At 34.9% G+C, this 18,824-nt stretch overlaps 1 protein-coding gene across 15 annotated transcripts in view; it reads left to right on the forward strand.

Moving 5' to 3' along the window:
* pHCl-1 (pH-sensitive chloride channel 1) overlaps positions 1-18,715 on the forward strand; it is a 60,851-nt gene extending 42,136 nt beyond the window's left edge. For 3 of the 15 annotated variants that reach the window (XM_066293931.1, XM_066293938.1, XM_066293932.1), the window contains 9 exons: positions 1,190-1,410; positions 3,098-3,180; positions 5,442-5,582; positions 6,126-6,278; positions 9,552-9,766; positions 11,160-11,210; positions 12,338-12,400; positions 12,913-13,020; positions 13,107-18,715. In XM_066293931.1, coding sequence (XP_066150028.1) covers positions 1,190-1,410; positions 3,098-3,180; positions 5,442-5,582; positions 6,126-6,278; positions 9,552-9,766; positions 11,160-11,210; positions 12,338-12,400; positions 12,913-13,020; positions 13,107-13,265 — 1,194 coding nt within the window. In that variant the 3' untranslated portion in view covers positions 13,266-18,715. The remainder of the gene's footprint in view (positions 1-1,189; positions 1,411-3,097; positions 3,181-5,441; positions 5,583-6,125; positions 6,279-9,551; positions 9,767-11,159; positions 11,211-12,337; positions 12,401-12,912; positions 13,021-13,106) is intronic. The other 12 variants (XM_066293935.1, XM_066293941.1, XM_066293936.1 and 9 more) reach the window with 8 other exon arrangements.
* Positions 18,716-18,824: the final 109 nt, after the last annotated feature.

The raw sequence follows: 18,824 nt of genomic DNA on the forward strand, positions 1-18,824 counted from the left end.
AAATGGGGTGAAATAAATTTTCACATGGCTAGATGCATAGATATATAGTTATCATTTATCTAACCGGAATTTATTACGTACATATATGTAGCAGGATAAAAGCTGAACATTTACAATAACTGTTGCTATTGAAAGGTCTTTTCTGTCTACCTTAATTATTCAACTTGCAAGGAACAATGTGTTTCTTGTTTAACGCCAGTGTTCTACCTCCTAGCGACCAACTTACGAAGTTTAAAATAATTTACAGCAATTTCTTTGTGCTAAATTAGTTTCTGAGATACGGAAATTTACTTTGCTAATTGGCACACTTGAAATATACACACCACCAAACTTACATGAAATTGCTTAGTAATTACAAGTAATACTTGAAAGGAATCAGTTCAAAATAAAAAAAAAAAAACAATTTATTCAGAAAGGTTTTGTTATGGAAAAAAAATATCGAAACAAATTCTAAAATAAAAAGAGAATGATAACAAAAAATGTTAGAATTTATCTTAGATTTCGTTTTCGCATTTGTATTAATGTGATGAGTTGTATGCGAAAGCTTATTCCAAAATGCACTTTCTTTCTCGTTCAGTGCCCATATGATGTGAAGAAAACTCGGAAATGCTCCACCAGCCCATTTACCCTAATATGATTTTCTGACAGAGGCTGAACTTCTATTCACACGTAGGTCACGAAGTTTGTAAATAATCAGTTAAATTGACAAAATATGGAGAATATTCTGATAAGTGTGCTACAGAGTGCCAATGCCTCCGAGGGTTTATTAACTGCAGCCTCTCTTTATATCAAGACCGCACATAACACGCTATTAAAAGGCGCAAATCGGTAATAACCTTTTCATTCCCCTCAATCATTAAATTATATCACTAAAAGATGACAAAATATCCCGATATTCTCCAGTTGCAGAGAAAACATACATTGCTCCTCTATATTCCCGACACCAATGAGACAATTTAGACTCGGAGAAGATGCAGACACGAATTAGAGATGAAAAAAGCTGTTAAGGGGATTTTTACAGAATCTGTAAAGCTCACAACAAGAGTGCGATGCTCAATATTAAGACGATGAAAAAGTGGATAAACAAGTACATGTGTAATTGAGTGCGGACACTGACCAACTGCCCTTGCCCTGGCACGACTACTACTTATTTTATTACAACGTGCTAATACCTATTTTCGCATTTCAGAAATACGAAGTAGAGTTCCTCCTGCAACAGCAGTGGTATGACCCAAGACTCCGATATTCGAATCAAAGTGAGTACAACTACTTAAACGCCATCCACCACCATGACGATATCTGGCTACCAGACACCTACTTCATTATGCATGGCGATTTCAAGGATCCTTTGATCCCGGTTCACTTCAGTTTACGGATTTACAGGAATGGGAGCGTCAACTATTTGATGAGGTAAATGTTTTGTTAATTATAAATGACTAAAATGCAATTGAAAGTACCTGCTGTAAGCGGAAATCCGTAGAAACGTAAATTTTAACAGAGAGTCTCCTAAACGTAATTACTATTTCCATTATTATCGGCCTGGTAAACTATTAATTTACTCGAAAACACGGTTTTGCCTTCTGGGGGTTATGGACTAATTTTAACTTAAATTATACTGCGTGAAATAGAAAAGGGAGCACCCTGTAAAAATGGTTTTATTTCAATAATTTTTGGTATGCATGTTTCTTACGCTGAAACAAATACTTTATTAAAAAATTGAACAAGTTTAATTTTTTAAAACTAAACAAAAAATTAGTAATTTGTCAGTGCTCCGTGGTGTCTTATAATCATGTCCATGTACACGTTTAGACATGGATCTAATGAGGTTATTGATATCCTCTTGAAGGATCTCATTACAGGCTAACTGGACAGTATGACATAGCGTCGTCAGGGTTTGGGGGGGATGCAGTAAACTATGCAACCTTTTACCTACAATATTCCATATATGTTCAATCGATGAGAGATCTGGAGGTCGAAGTGGCCAAGGTAGCAAATTGACTTCATTTTGTTGAAAGAATTCTATAGTCACTTTAGCCATATGTGGTCGAGCATCGTCTTGCTGGAGAACTGGATTGACAAGAGTTTCCAAATGAGGAACGAGATGATGTTCCGGGACATCTACGATGTATCGTTGGGCTGTCATACTTCCTCTAATGAAAAGTAAAGGTGATCTGCTACCATATGCAATAGCAATCCAAACCATAATCCCAACAGTCCGATCGACATGCTTCTATGGTACAAATTGAGGATCCCATCTTTCACTCTGTCTTCTTCTTACTTTTTACCGACCATCATGCATATCCAAACAGAATCTAGATCGTCATTAAACACGATATTATCCCATTCCAGATTCCAATATATTCGTTCTGTTCACCCCTGTAGTAGACTCTGACGATGATTTAAGGTCAGGGGTAACACAACATGGCGTAAGAAATGAGTCCAAAACTTCTTTTTCGGCGATAAATGGGCCTTCCATATTAAGCAAACCACTGATCCGCCAGCGTTCTCGACAAGACGAATTTATTTCTTAGAACCATAATTCAAAAGCGGCGATGTTGACGTTCCACAGTTCTTCGGGATCGTCTAATACCAGTGCTTCTGTCGGTTTGCTCTTCTTAGAACCATGTCCGACACCATCTCACTATGGTGTTTGCACTACGGTTCAATCTGGTGGCGACTACCCTAAATGACCGAGTAGCCTTTCGCGAACCCACTGTTTGACCTCTCTCCAACTTGTTCAATTGATTAAGATTTTGCTGTATTCTGTGTCTGAGCATATTTCATTAATCTAAAAGCACTTTCTATGCACATTATACACCAATAAAGGATATTTTGCAGTCATATTGTTATCATTTTATTGCAATTTTTATAGAAGAAAAAAAAACTAAAATTTCCTTTAACTCGTAAATACATTGGTAAATATGACTGAAAATTGAATAGTTTTTTGTGTTTCTATCTATATACAAACATGTATACCAAAAATTATTTAAATAAAACCATTTTAAGTATTGTCTTCTTATTTATTTCACGCAGTATATTAATTGACGGCCGTGCTCTACAATAATGAAACAGTTACTTAATCAAATTTTGCTTTCAGGAGGCACTTGATACTCTCATGTCAGGGGAGCCTCAACATATTTCCCTTCGACGATCCTAAATGTACATTTTCAATGGAGAGTAGTAAGTAAACATTTTAAATTTTAAAAAAATCTATTACCATCTCTAATTACCTCATGTTACTTATCCTGAATTGCTAAAGCTACATTACTTTAGTCGTTTTTTATTAAGAGTTCTAATTGCGAATAGGAAGGTGTGTTGTTTCGAAAGTTTAAAGGAAAGCTCTCAAATTTGGGTCTGCCTGTGGGTATGAGGTAAGTCTAAGGACCAAAGGTGGAGCCAGGAAAATGTTTGTTTGTTTACTCTTGACCCTCGATGGGCGTCTCTGCTTCGTCATAGGCTATCATAATGACTTTGAAAAGAGTAACTGACTGGAAAGATCATCATGAGCTCCCCATTTATCATGAGTAGACTTACAGAGGTCATTAAAATAATTTAAATCAAACGGAAACTTATTTAACTGAACTTGAATTTTTAATAATAAAAAGAATAATATATACGATCAAACTAAAATAAATTTTCAAAACGTTGACCGTCCATGGAAAAAGACGGAACTGCTTTCAGAGCCAAACAAAATTTTGACTTAAGACTTAGAAAATGTATTGATGTGGATGACCAATATTTTGAAAATTTAGTTTAGTGTGATTGAACTATTCTTTTTACTATTTAAGTATTCAAGTTAAGATAGGCAAGTTTTCGCTTAACTTAAGTGAATTAAATAAAAAAAATGATAAAAAAAATTAGAGAATAAATTAACAAATAATACTTTCAGAACATATCACAAAATTACATTTTTTCTATAGCATAATTTGCTGTCAGGGCACTGATGGCGTATGCGCCGAAAAGAATACTTACAAATATTTCAAGAACCATTAGAGATACGCACTTTTCTTAAGTATACCTTTTCTTTGTAAAAGGATCTAATTTTCCCAAATTTGTGCAAAAATTACGCTATCAGGTTCTACTTAAAAAGTTATGTTAGTTTATCCAAATACGAGTATGACATATGTAGCGCCATCCATACGTTAGTTAAAAATAGATGTTTTAGATAGATTTATCGTACCCAAAAACCCCTTGCGCAAAAATTTCATTTTAAAAACTTGCAAAATGTAAGATTTATCGATAACTTAAAATTTTTGTTTCATTTTCAAGACATGTTCAACTTAAAAGCATTATTTTTCAACGTCGCTTCATCCTATACCACAATTTGTATCAATGTTTCTGGGATACCCTGTGTATTTACATACTTCTACATGTTGGTAGTTAATACTCGGCTTCTCCCTTTCACATACAAATTCCTGATCTTGGTATTAGTTTTCACAGGGTACTTCACTTTTTTAGAGGGTTGAAAAAAGTAGAAAAATACGACAATTTTATAAGAAAACTGTAGACACTTACTTGAAAAAAAAAAAACAATAATTTTTAGTACCAATTTAAACTGTAAAATTCCAGAATTATTATCTGATTCTCAGTGAATTTGAGACATTCTTTGATATATTAATCAGTTGAAATTCGTTTAAGTATTGTTAAATTTTACCGCACATTCAATGTAGTATGCATTTCTTACATGTGGTAGGGACGTCACATCGCGTTTAAATGTGTGGGAAATTAGCAGAAAGTCCAACGATTGACTCTGCTGAACAGGGTCGATGTGTTAATATTACAACAAAGTGAGTCAGTGTGTGAAACTGAGTGTTATTTGATACGCACGTAACGGGTAAATCATATGTAATAATACTTAAAATATTTCCCCATACCCTTCTGACGTCCTTTATGTGAAATGTTTTATACAGTAAAAAATACATTTTCTGTCGGTTCGTCGTCTATGTTCAATTTAATTGTATTTATTTGATATCAGCTAAGAAAAGGGCTTGAGGATTTAGATATTCGAAACAAGTATTCACTCTTTTCGCTTCCTCCTATCGTTGGTGTCATCATGATGGTCCCACTAATCCCACACCAACCGTGGAATATAAAACTTCCTTGAAGATGAGATGGATTTCACCCACATATCACCACCACGAATTATTTCCTCTTCGAAATTCACATTCTAATTATCTCGGTTTTCCCCTTGTCAAGTAAATGGTGGATTTAACCGCCTTTGGATTTCCAGCTTTAACAATTCCCTTTTCTTCTTCGAAGTTTCTCCAATTATGCAAGATGGTTCATGCTCGGAACTAATTAGTCTCGAAACACAGAATCAACATCTCCAGGCAGCTCTAGGCAATCATAATAATTTACCAAATATTCCCAGCAGCTGTATTATTACCGAATCATTGTTTGGCTAGAGTTTAATAAAAATCGTTTTATGTGTTCTTTTGCAGTATCATATGAAATTACATCGATAAACTACGTGTGGAAAAACGACGAAGACGTGCTTCGGAAGTCTCCAAGCCTAACGACCCTCAACGCTTATCTAATCAACAATCAGACCCTAATATGTCCCATACAGTCTAGTTGGAGAGGTGAGTTTTTCTTGTGCAAATATTTCAAGGATTTTCGCTGATTATAAATCTCTCGCAAATTAAAAGAAAAATCGAGAATTTATCTGGGCTTTTACGGAGAAAAAAAGGTAAAAACGTGCCATTTATTATTTATACAACGTTCGTTCCACGATGGCTTTTATGGCCGATCTCACAAGATAATTTGTCAAGGATTAACTGATCCTTGTACCCTCTGAAAAGCTGTACTGAATGCAAAAAGCACAAGTGACAGTGATGAATTGTAGCGGGAGTTGCAGGGTCTAACATGGCCCATTTAGCGCCAAAATCTGCGACTTTAGATCCGCCTCATAACTTTCCAACTTTTTCTGCTGTAGAGCGCTAATGTTCTCAAAATAGGTCAGATACTGTCAACACTAATAAAATCTTATGGGCTCAGAAATGTCTAGGATTAACCATATATTCCCCACATGGTTTCGAAACATTGGGCTAATCCACACTTAATCCATTTCGTAGGTTCGGATATGTATACATATTTTATATCATATCGACATTTTTTTTTTTCAGGGAACTATAGCTGCCTTCGAGTACATTTAATATTCACGAGGGATCGAGCGTTTTACTTCACCACGGTATTTATACCGGGTATAATATTGGTGACGTCTTCGTTTATTACTTTTTGGTTGGAGTGGAACGCTGTGCCAGCCCGAGTCATGATCGGTAAGTAATTCCCGTTTTTATAACTAAATTTCCTGTTAGTGAGCGGCAGTGCAACTATTACTCGGAATGGTATTTTTTACGTGTTAAATGGAAACCCGGACTTGGAATGAATGGAAAATTGCCATGTTTGTCAGCGCCTGGAGGTGAACTTTAGCAGAGGGTAAACACGTAACCAGATTGCAAATGGGGCAAAAGCGCTCTATAACGAAACGACTTTGTCTCCTTTTTTGAGTTTGTTTGAGCAGTTCCTGCTGTTTCAATTTTCAAATTAATTCAGACTCGTACGGTTAGCTTTGCCAGCGTCCCGTTTCGTATAAAAATGGAAATTAAAAAAAATTAGACTTCCTCTCGATGTTTGAAGTATAAATTTACGCATCCATGTATTCCAAGGAAATTTGCACCATTAAAATCGCATTGTTCTGAAGAAGGCTCAAATTCGGCGCCACCATATTCGTAAAGGGCGGCTTCACTGGTCACGGTTAATATCGGAATAATTTTTTTCCTATACATAATAACATTTTTTACAGACCAGCGCGAAACAACTTAAATTTCAAATCTGGGGGCAACTTGGTTTCATTTCAATTGGGACGGTTTTGAAAATTTAAAGTAATCTGCATTTGAAACTTTACCTCCTTTTAAACTATGGAACTAAAGAAACCCGACGTAACCCACGCTAACAGAGTTCTAAATATCTCGTTCCAAATTAAGCCGTTAGGGAAACACGGGATAACCTCTAAATATGCATAATTAGTACGTTCTATCGAACTATCATACTCCCAACACTAATGTAAAATAAGATAAAATCAAAATGCGGTTTTCAAAATCTGAACTTACTGAATTCATGTTTAAAATGTTCCTTGTTGGGGTTAAACAAGAAACAGAACTCAGATTCAATCTGAATTTTGTTCTCCTATGATAACACAAGTTGCAGCTTTAAGACCGGTTCCCAAATGTCCAATTAAAGAGCCAGTTTCAGTAATTGGAAAATTAGGTATTTTTTTCATATTAAATAAGATCAGATCGTCTTATGAGAATAGTCCCATAAATACCCGACCTAGCGCTTAAAGAAGAAAAATTTTGGAAAATGTTATATTATTTCTCAACATAGTTTCCCTTTAGATCAACACACTTTTCCCGGTGATATTCTATACACTGTTCATAGTAAGAAACTTGAAATGTTTCAAAATAGGCATCAACCTCGAATTCCACCTCTTTATTATTGGCAAATCTCCTTCCATCGAACTATTTTTTCAAATTTAGAAATAGAAAATAATCTAAGGGGGCTAAATCTGACGAATACGATGGACGAGGAAACAAATTAGAAACCAAGTAGATTGATGTGGGCCATCATTATGACGAAAATACAGATTGGTGCGTTGCTTTGATCAAACAAGACTTTCTTTTTCGCCTAAAGAGGTCGCTTTCTTCTAATTTTTTCGCTCAAATGTTGCAATAAATTCACATAATATTTTCGATTTATGGTTTTTTCTTTAGGGGGAATAGTCAACAAAGATTATTCCATGTGAATCTCGAAAAACTGACGCCGTTACATTTCCTCCAGATAAAACGGTTTCCGCCTTCTTCTTCCCTTTAAGTTTATCGTTTTGATTACTCTCCTGTCTTAGGTATGCAATGATAGAGTCATGTTTAATCCATGGTTATAAATCAACGCAAAAACTAGATATTAATTGCTGCCAAATACTCCCTTGAAATATTTTCACGGAACTGTTTTTTTTTCAATTGTGAGTAATCGCATCACCCATCTTTCGCACAGCTTTCCCACGTCCAACTGCTCAGTCAAAATGCGATGTAAAGTACTTTTTAAAATGCTTATTTTCCGGAACAATTTTGCCGATTTTCATCACAATTTCTGAAGTGGTCAAATCTGAAGTGTCAGGGGGTCGACCACTGCGGAGGTCGTCTGGGCAGCTCGTACGACCGCGTTTAAACTCTGTTCCAATATTTCATAGTTGTTAAGGAAGGACCAGATTCTCCCACAGTAAAATCTAACTCCGCTTCGATGTTGTATGGGCCATGACCTCTCAAATTAAAGTGTCGAATCGATGACCAATTTGTTTCATGTTCGCAAAACCTCTAAAAGCGTTCACTAAAACGGCTTCAGAAATCAACTTTTACACATGTGCGTTTTAGGTTTAAGTCTTTCTAATGTAGACAAATTTTTAAGAAAAAAATTACTATCTGCAGTGGTGGCCACATAAATAAGAACAATCTTTAAAATGTACCAACCTTATTTAAAATCGGAAAAATAAAAATATTTCTCTATCGCATTAGTTCGATATTAAATAATATTTATTTTTATTCACATTTTTAACGTTTCCAATAATGATTTATGTTCTATTAAGGTACTTTACACGCTACAGCAGCACAAATTGATCGAAAAATTATTTCTTTGAAAACGATGTTACTTATCTATCCAAAGGAATTTTGTTTATTTATTAATTCGGTGTATAGCATTAATATAAAAAAATATATAATATATTGATTAAAAATAGATATAATTTATTATAAAGTACCTGATCACACAAATATGTCTATTGTTTTTGTTTTAAAAAAGTTTTACCATTTTAAAGAGCGTTCTTATTTATATAGTCACCACTGTCTATGTCAGGTCGGATACTTCTGGGATTATCCTCATATCAATATTAGTTCGAAAGAACAACTTAAAGTCAGATTTATATACTCAACGTTCAATATAGATTTGGTACTAATAAGTAAATACTAATAAACTTACTTGCCCCATTTGTATTCCCATCGGACTGCAAGTTGCCGATGAGCCCCCTTGGGCTGCCGTTGAAGATAAATCAATTTTGCCCTTTTAGCGTTGACGCTCATGACAAAAGTGTCTCGTGACGTTCTAGTTCAATAAAATGAATCGTTGACGGCACGGAATTATGTTTTGATTTTTGAAGAAATCTTAAGTTATTATGGCGAATGTATGTCGGTGAGGTATCCGAGAAGAGTCAAAATCTTAAGATCGATGAAGAGACCCGAGTGAAGAGAGAAGGGCATTGCCACAAGAGAGAAATGAGTGCAGGAATTTGTCGGCGAACAGAAAAACATAGAACTCATATCATCTCCGTGTAATAATTCTGAGGACTTCTAGGCTTCGCGGGCGAATAATCGAACTTGTCTCGCAGCCCAACGCCAAATCCAACTTCAAGGACATGAATTGGGCTCTCAAGCTGTGCTACGAATGTAGCACCAACATAAGTATGGCATCTTATTAAATTGATTTTGATTTATTCCTTCCAGGTGTAACAACAATGCTCAACTTTTTCACAACATCCAACGGTTTCCGATCGACTCTTCCAGTAGTGTCCAACTTAACCGCGATGAATGTATGGGACGGGGTTTGCATGTGTTTTATATATGCATCCCTGTTGGAGTTTGTGTGTGTCAACTACGTAGGGCGCAAAAGGCCCCTACACAATGTAGTCTATAGGCCTGGGGAAAACCCTTTTACTCAGGTGGGTACGCTAGAATATATTAGGTTTTTTACTTTCGTACACAAGGTTAAAATTGCCCACTTTAGGGTCTTCCAAAGATATAGCTGTAGCATGTTCAAAGTGCAGATTTCATTGAAGAAGCATTACATCTCAACATTACATGTTGAATGGCCAGTTCTGCAAATATCTTCTCTTTTCTATTCTCTCTGCTGCATGATCAAGCATGACTACAGCATTTAGTCAATGTTACATCCACGGAGTTAATACATTAAAAGAATATTTCATGCTACTGATGGTAGCTACTACTAGAAAATTAATTTGGCTAGGAGATTACTTATAAAAAGCCTTTTCAATAGAATTATCGATGGTAGGAACTGTCTAATGTAGGTTGTTCATATAGTGTGTAAAGTTTAAAACTTTGGATTACCTATAAGTCTTGAGATTGAGCATTTTTTAGAATATTCTAAAACCGTGTTGACAGAATGGAGGGGGAACAAATGTTAAAGTGGTTGTAAGTTTCTACTTGTAACCCTAAGGAAGGTAACTACACTAATTCTAAATTTTATATTTCAACACTTATCATGTGATGCCTCATTTGAAACGTCTTTGTAAAATGCATAGAAAAAACTAGTTTCAATTAAAAAATTCAATTTTTGAAAAGGGACAGCATTTATAATACAGTAATAGAATGTTTAAAAAACTTCACGAAAAATTTTCAACATTTTTTTTTAAGAAGAAATTAGTCGGAGCTCAACTTCTTCTCTGACTTTTCAAATGTTTCAGGGGTAATGAATTAAAAACTTCGACAATTCGATGCGTTAAACCTTGCAAATTGACTGGCTTGGTTTTGTGAATGACTGATTTGATGTAGTCCCCAAAAAAATCGAGCGGCACTAAATACGGCGATCGCGATGGCTACTCTATTCCTCCTCCGCGACCAATCCATCTTCCTGATTAATATTGATCTAGTCAGATCTTGTTTGTAGGGCGTAATGCGGGGAGCACTATCCAATTGAAGATGTATAAAAATTTCATCTAGTTGCAGGTCGTTATCGATATTCCATTTTTGCCAATTGTTTTCAACACAACACTTGTATTAGAACAATATTTATCAATACCAATATTCAATTCTTGGGGTGTCTACCCTTCTTAAGGATATGCATAGGAACTTGCTATCACTATTAAACCGAGAACCCCCTCCATTCTGCCGAAACCCGTTTTTGAATGTTCTAAAAAAAATTTCAATCTTCGGATAAAAAATCCAAAGTATTGAAATTGACGCACTGTATATGTGTTCGATTGATTTAAATGATAGCATAGTAAAAGCACAGTAGGTCTATTTAAATAAAATTGTCTAAACGCTGAATTCAGTGCTAGTGTGGCATCTGATTAGAACGTCCTTGTCCTTTTACAGCGTTTGCCGGCTGTGCTGAGCAGGATAGGCATTATACTGGCCAGTCCATTGGTAAGCCTAGCCCTATTTTATGTAAATTAAGCCTAAAAAAATCGCCTCAGCATTATTAATACGTCATTTCGCGAGCATTTTGCCTTTTTTGCTTTGTATACCCAGACCTAACAAAGCTTTGCTTACATCATACGTTATACTAACAACCATGCTTCCAAGTAGGTTATTTTCTAACATTCACTGACTTCTAATGTAGCTTAATCATCAAGTGTGAAAGTACGTCAGGTCTCTCTGGTCAAAATAAAATCGTATGCAGCAGGTATACGAATTGGTTATGCATAAAAGAGCATGGTTGCTAGACAATAAATCAGCAAAGCTTTGAATTGAATAAACGCTTACTCTAAAGAATGCACGGCCAGTATATGATAATAAAGTAACTTGCATGCGCATGCGTCCTGCTCATGCGCAGCGCCTTTTCTTGCCATTATCTAAGGCAGCATGGCTATGGAAATGTAGGTGTCACCATTTTCTATTTAAGATGTCGTAAGATAAGAGGGTTTCGAGTACCTACTTTTTGAATGTTTTACTTATGCATATTATGTATAGAGCAAGATGTTTGTTTTACAGGCATAAATCATAGTCAGGATAAGTATATTTAGTAAGTTAAGCTATTTGAGACCTACTGAGAGTTGTCCCAGATTAAACTAAAAGTATGAAATTGTGCTCTTTTCGCTGACCTAATATATCTACTGTAATCTCAACTACACGAAAGGAGGTTCGAATATCGAAAATATTATTTGATAATTTTCACCCTAAAAATAGCGGGCAATACATATTTCTCCATTGAGAAAGTAACCCACTTCATTAAATTGGCGCGAATTACTGAAATATCGCCTCTCTTTCAACATCTTAATGGACCAATCCTAATTTATGCAGTAATTTGTGATATTAAATGACCATCATTTTGGAAAACCGTCATCTCGCCGAGATGTGATACTTAAATGTAAATTGAAATACTTTGACCTGTACTTATACCAAAACCGAACTAAGTAACCTACTTCTCCTTGCTAAGACCTGAGAGATCTCACATAAGAAACTGAAATGTTATTTTCGTATTCGAATCTCCCGTTACCCGCAAGTAAAGCGCTTTTATTACTTAATTTCCATTTCCTTTTATTTTGTAACAGGAGACTGCACAACAGGAATATTATTCCGCATTCTGTGAAAGCCCCAATTTTAATCAGCGTCTAGTAAGTGTATATGAGAGTGTTCCTTACAACTAACCTAGATCAATACCATACAGAATACTTGAATTAACCTTTGAGGTATTTTGCTTGCAAAAAACTTGAAAAAAGATGTGCATGAGCTATTTACTCCACCCTGTACAGATTCTCCCTACTTTCCACTTATTAATTGTTCGCAGTGCAAATAATTTGTAACTGTAAAAACTTACACACACAGTGATAAATTTTCACAAGTGCAATTTACAATTTACGCTCGTGGAAATTAAACTAAAAAAGGCAATCCGGCGTAATTTGAATATGTGCAAACTTTCCAACGTTTTTATAGCACTGATTGCATTACCCCGGATATTCATATTCCTGAATCTCTGATACCTCTCACCTTAACGCCATACATGCTAAAATTCTTTCTCAGGACTAACACCTTAGATATGGGATCTTGGTAATCAATAACAGACGGAAATTGTGAATTGACTTGGGTTCAGTTCAGGTACATATTTAAGTGAAACAACCCTTTTCAGGGTGACAAGAAGAGGGACTCAACAACAGTTGCGAACGAAATTGTGAGTTGCCCCAATTGTGGACCAAACCCGTGCACCCACACAAATAATGGCTGTCCTGCTGCTGAGGTAAATCTCGTGTAAACTTCTATGTAATGCATGCTAGAAAAATGTGTTAACCCAGAATCTAACCTTAATCAGCCTACTTTGAATAGGCTCCTGTGTTACAGGTGAGGAAGAAAGAACCTCCTCATCCAATCAGAGTAGCAAAGACCATAGATGTCATAGCCAGGATTACGTTTCCCACAGCGTTTGCCATTTTTCTCATATTCTTCTTTTATCACTACAAGAGCTTTACCAACGCACATGAATGAACAATGTTACACGCATATTGTGATGATGATGACCTAAAGCTATGCCTAGGCCTAACCCTAGGGATAACTTTACTTGATTGAATTGGGGTACATATCAAGCATGACAGGGACTTGTTCAGTGTACTTTACGAAGTTTTAGTTAAAAAAGTTTCTGCAAAGTTCGCAATACGCGGTAGCTCTTGAAGCACTGTACATATTTAGAAAATTTTCATATTTTACAGTAAGTATAGGGAATTTTTAGTGATAAGATTGACACTGAAAACATAATTTTTACTCACTCAAAGCTTTCAAATATTAGAACTAGTTATCAAGGTAATGTTGTACATTAAAAAGTTAAATATTCTAGTCACCAGTCACCGAGATTAAATAAAAATTAATTAAATCTGAAATATCTTAGTCGATGGAAGAATCGTGATGTGAACACCTTGGATGACTTGCTCGTATTAGTGTAGCAACCCTTCTGTGATTATAGATGATATTCAGTGGTCACCATGATGATTTTGTACCTGAGTTAAGTTCGTTTGAAATTTTATAATATATTATTTATCAATAAGTTATAAGTCACCTGAAATATTTTATTGAGAGAGTTTGATAATTGTTATCCATGTTTCTAAGTTAAGTTAAATGACAAGATTTAAAATAATTATCAATTAGATACATGAAGTTGCATTCCAGAATTCAGAATTATCCTTTATAATACCATCACATTTAAGCCCTAATTATTCATAATATAGTACTCACTGAATTACTAATGCCTTGTACTTGTAAATAAGATTTCAACAAATTATTTCCTAGTTCTTAGACTCTTTGGCCGGAGCTGTCCAGTTTAGGTGCTGGATAATCCCGGCCTTAGATCCAAAGCATTCTGCAATTTGCCTTAATGTCCACATCACACACTTTTGGATCTCCTACCCTAGATCGATGTGCTAGTTTTCATGTGAAGCAAACTGCAGAATTTTTTAGGAGTTTGATGAAAATAAGATATGTAGTATATTCGCCTCGAGCACGTATAGAGCAAAACCTGTGATGATGACTTATGCTGATGCTTATTTGAACCAATTTTATCAATAGGCAAATTACATTATAATAGTATTTATTGTTACTAATATTAAGGCAAGTCGCTACCTTGGACCGAACTCCCAAAATTGGTGATTCTGGCCTTGTGGTTTTGATCAAAAGGGAAGAATTAAAGAAATGAATTGAGAGTCAGAGGAAAGTCAATTTAAATTAATGCGGCTAAAGAGAGATCTAAGCTGATTTTTTGGAAAATTGCCATCAAGATCACAATTTTTCCTGTTTTTCCAGGAAAAGCAATTGGAAAAGCCATAACTTTCACAACAGTACTTCGTAATTCATACGATCGAACGCTTTGAGTAAGTCGCAAAGCATCGCCGCAGTTGCCTCCTACCACAATGGGGGACTCCAAAATTGGTGATATTATCCGAATTATCGAATACCGAATTGATCCCCACGAAAAATATTAGCTTTTTGAAGATACTCATAATCTAGTCCTTACCGCCATTTTCAGCCCTTCTCCTTAAATTTAAGTCGAGGCGCTCAAGTTTCCCATTTAAAATGCTTTGCACAAGACAAAACCGTCATCTAACGTTGTTGTCACAGCAAAATATTTTATATGTAGAATTTCAAGGCTCGTTTTTGCTTTAGCTTAAGGAAAAGGGGTGGAAATGGCCTTCAGTCAGCCAACCTGAATGAAAGGTTCTCTCGCTTTTTACTAACAGGAACTACAGCGTGCGTTATAAAAGAAATCCGGTCAAGTAAGCTTTAGAATTATTAAACACGGAGCCCGTACGTCTGTGACATGTTCTATGTAATATCATACAAACAAATAAACCTAACCTCACTTGTAATATTAATCTTGACTAGCGGTCAAGAAAGACTAAATCGTAAATAAATCTCGTTAAAATTTCACTTACACCCATTAACAAGAGAGGCCGAAAAGACAAAGTTGAACATCGAAGGCCCGTTCTCCATTTATGAACTGTCCATTGTAAATATGTGATTCAACCACAAAAGCTTCTTGCACGAATCTAAATGTAATTTTTAGTACTGGGAAACCTTCCACTAACCGCACCACAAATCCGCGGAGTCTTGAAAAACACTATTATAGTTTAAATAAAATTCAATAAATAATAAAGATAAACGGCGTCCTACTTCAGTGAAATTGGGTTCATTTGTTTGTTTGAAATTACATAAAACATTTGAGGTCGGCGTCAAAAAATTTCAAAGCCTACTTGACCGGGATTTTTTTTGAAGCGCGCGCATATAAGATCTTAAATACTAAAACCGATGCACGTTATAAACCACGTGATTTCATTTCCAACCCTGACGTGTAAAATACGAAAAGTTTTCAGTGAGGAACGCTCCTCTAAATAAGCAATAATTATATGGAGGGGCAGCAACCAGTACTCAAATCTAAAGGTAACCTACCCATTAAAGTTTAGTAAAATATTTAAACTTACAATGGATATGCATAATGGTAGTGGTAACAACCAACATTGTTGACAACAGGGCGGATGTCGTTAAATTTGTCGCATGCGTATCGGTTTCGACATTGCGTCTCCGTTCGGCCATTTTATTTCGTTTTGCCGGTCGTATTTACTTAAATACCATTCAATTTTACGTCGTGTTCTACCAAATTTCCCGTTTTACTAGTGACTTCTTTATTAAAAACTGTTATTTTAAGAGCAGAGAGTTTTGTGATTATATTCCACTTTTATTATTAGTATTTTTCGATATACAAAAGCAGGAAAATAGTCGGAACAAGGTGCTTGTTGCTCCCTTAGTAGAGAATTTTGAATGGAAAAGAATCAACCGTGATCCTTTGGCGCCTTTGAATACCGCCAGAGAAGCATGTTTGATGTTTATTTAAATACAATAGAACTCGGTTATAAAGAAACTTTGCCTGACCTTCCTCATATGCAGTAGTTCATTAAAAAAAAATTGATGAAAAAACAATCTTAAACAAAATCGAAGTTTAGGTGGAAAAGAAGTCCGTAATTTGACTCTGCACCTTGCGATTTTTGAATATCTTCTTAGTTATTTTATTTTGCTAAAAATTGATCACATTTAAAGCTTTCATTTTCTGAATAAGCCATCTCTACATGATATGCTACGGTCTTCAAAGTAGAAAGGGCCTCTTGAGCTGTGAACATTAAAAATTCATCATTCCCCTCAACTTCCTCCTCATCGTTCAAAACGTTTTCATATTAATCATCAATAGTTATTGGAACACTATCAATATCATTAGAAAATTCAGCAGTTTTCACATGTTCATCTGTCATGACATATTAATTGACTTCCTCAAAAACCGAAATGTGCTGGTTTTTGGCCCATTTGCGTAAATCTTCAGCAGTACACTCATAGCAGTATCTCCATCCTGGTTATTATAACTGAACTTAAAACTCCAGACAAGTTTTTGAGCCAGATGAAACACACACTAGGACAATACCTCTATTTTCCCCTTGATAACTTGCAATCATATCAATACAATAGTTCTCTAAAATATCGCCGATAATCAGAAAAACAACAAAATATTTATTTATTATTATATGTGACATTTCTTGTTTGTTCCCCATATCCTTCAAATATGGTATGTTATAACTGAGTGTTGGTTGTGGTAATAGAATAAAAATGTGGCTTTAAAAGAACTTAAATGAAACATTCGTTTGTTGGTTACAACCGGGTTTTCGTTACGGCCGGGTTCCACTGTAATGTATAAGAAATACCGAATTAATCATGTAACCTCCACCACCGCTGAACTTCAGCGTTATGACGCGCATCGATTTTTGTACTGGGCAACCCTTACAAATATAACAGACGAAGAATTGTTGTGGTTAGTTATACGGCGAGCAACTTAATTGCGCAGTAAAAAGGGATGTAAATTTAAAAAGAAAAAATTTATACACTGCATCTTCGAACTAATAAAATAAAATTAAGGGAGAATCCAGGAAGGGACGAAGAAGATCTTGATTGGTCCCAGAGTTACTAGTAAATTGCGTTTATGGTGAAAGCATGTAAGATTCTGCCCTGTACATTAGACCAAAATAATTAATTTTAGTATTAAAATCTGGTTGGTATCTACCTATCTACCTATAATGGTTGGTTTAGGAAGTTACTAACTCGAATGAACAATTTTGGCCTCATTGGAAGTTTGAAATATTAGGAATGGGACAAAAATTAGTTAGTTAATCTGGATGATTGAAATTTTCCGTCCCCATATATCCCAATTAGTGGTAAAAATAGAAATGCTTCTGTGATAAATTACTGTTTCTACTTAAAAATAAGCTTATAAATATCCAGGAAAGGGCCAGAATCTTATAAATCAAAATTTAAACGGGGAATGGCGCTACCATGGCAGCAAAACATATGTGTCTAAGACTACAATCGAAAAAGGACTTTCCCATAATTAGTAAAGTTAAAATCCAGGATTTAGTATTATTGAAAATATTTACAATTGTATTGTATGCTAAATTATCTGCTATCCCGGCATTCCATGACGAATCAAAGGGTTTAATGTATAAATTTGAAAAATCGCTGGATTTCAAACTAGGTACTGCTGCTAATTCCCAATAACGCCATAACATAATAACGGTAATCAAGGCCTTATACAGCTTTCACATGTTTGATACAGGTGTATATAATATTATAGGTGTGTAGGTAAACGGGCCTTCTTACTATAAAACAGATACTTAAGAAAGTTGAACTTGCGTCAAATAACGTAGATTATATGCCTTCAGGATTGAGTACGTACCTTAATTGATGTAAATACTACCCAATTCATTCATCGTTCTAATTTATCAATTTAGAGTAGGTACCTTGTAAAAATGTTTATCAAGTTTAGTACCTACTTATTTCTTTGCTCTCTGCCCCGATTCTGTAGTGTTGTTCCACTTTAAATATGTTTTACATACCTCACGCCATCTTAGTATTTCATCAATATATAATTATAAAGTGCTTCGACCAAATCATTGTTTTCAACGAATTCTAAAAATATTTGCCTTTACAAATCTTGTAAAAAATATAAATGATCGATTTTGCTATTTAATTGTTTGATGACAATCTCCTAAAATTATTTAAACCTACCTATAAATACATATTTCTCAACGATATTTCATTCATTTCATAAATAATTATTTTCCAATATTCAATACACTGATCTAGAAGTTAGCAACCATAGCAACTAGTGAAATGTAGAACGAAACTTAGCAATAATATTATAAATTTTGCAATTAGTATCTTGTAGAAGCTAACCGAATCACAATACGCCTTGTAAATCACACTTTATATTATAAAATGCCACTGTATATATTTATATGCACACTTAATATTTTATCAGCATATATCTGCGTATATTTACAATTAATTACTACTAAATAACGATCTTGTCATTCGACGTTAAAATTTTAAAACAAAACTATTTTTAAAAATTACATTTGTCGTTTTATTTTCATGTTAATCCCATTCGTTTTCAATAATCCCTAAACCTTCTACAAATAAGTTATTAATTGTACGTGAAGGGGAAATATGAGAACCCGATTT

The sequence above is a fragment of the Euwallacea fornicatus genome, chromosome 20, assembly GCF_040115645.1.
Source record: "Euwallacea fornicatus isolate EFF26 chromosome 20, ASM4011564v1, whole genome shotgun sequence".
Taxonomy (NCBI): Eukaryota; Metazoa; Arthropoda; class Insecta; order Coleoptera; family Curculionidae; genus Euwallacea; species Euwallacea fornicatus.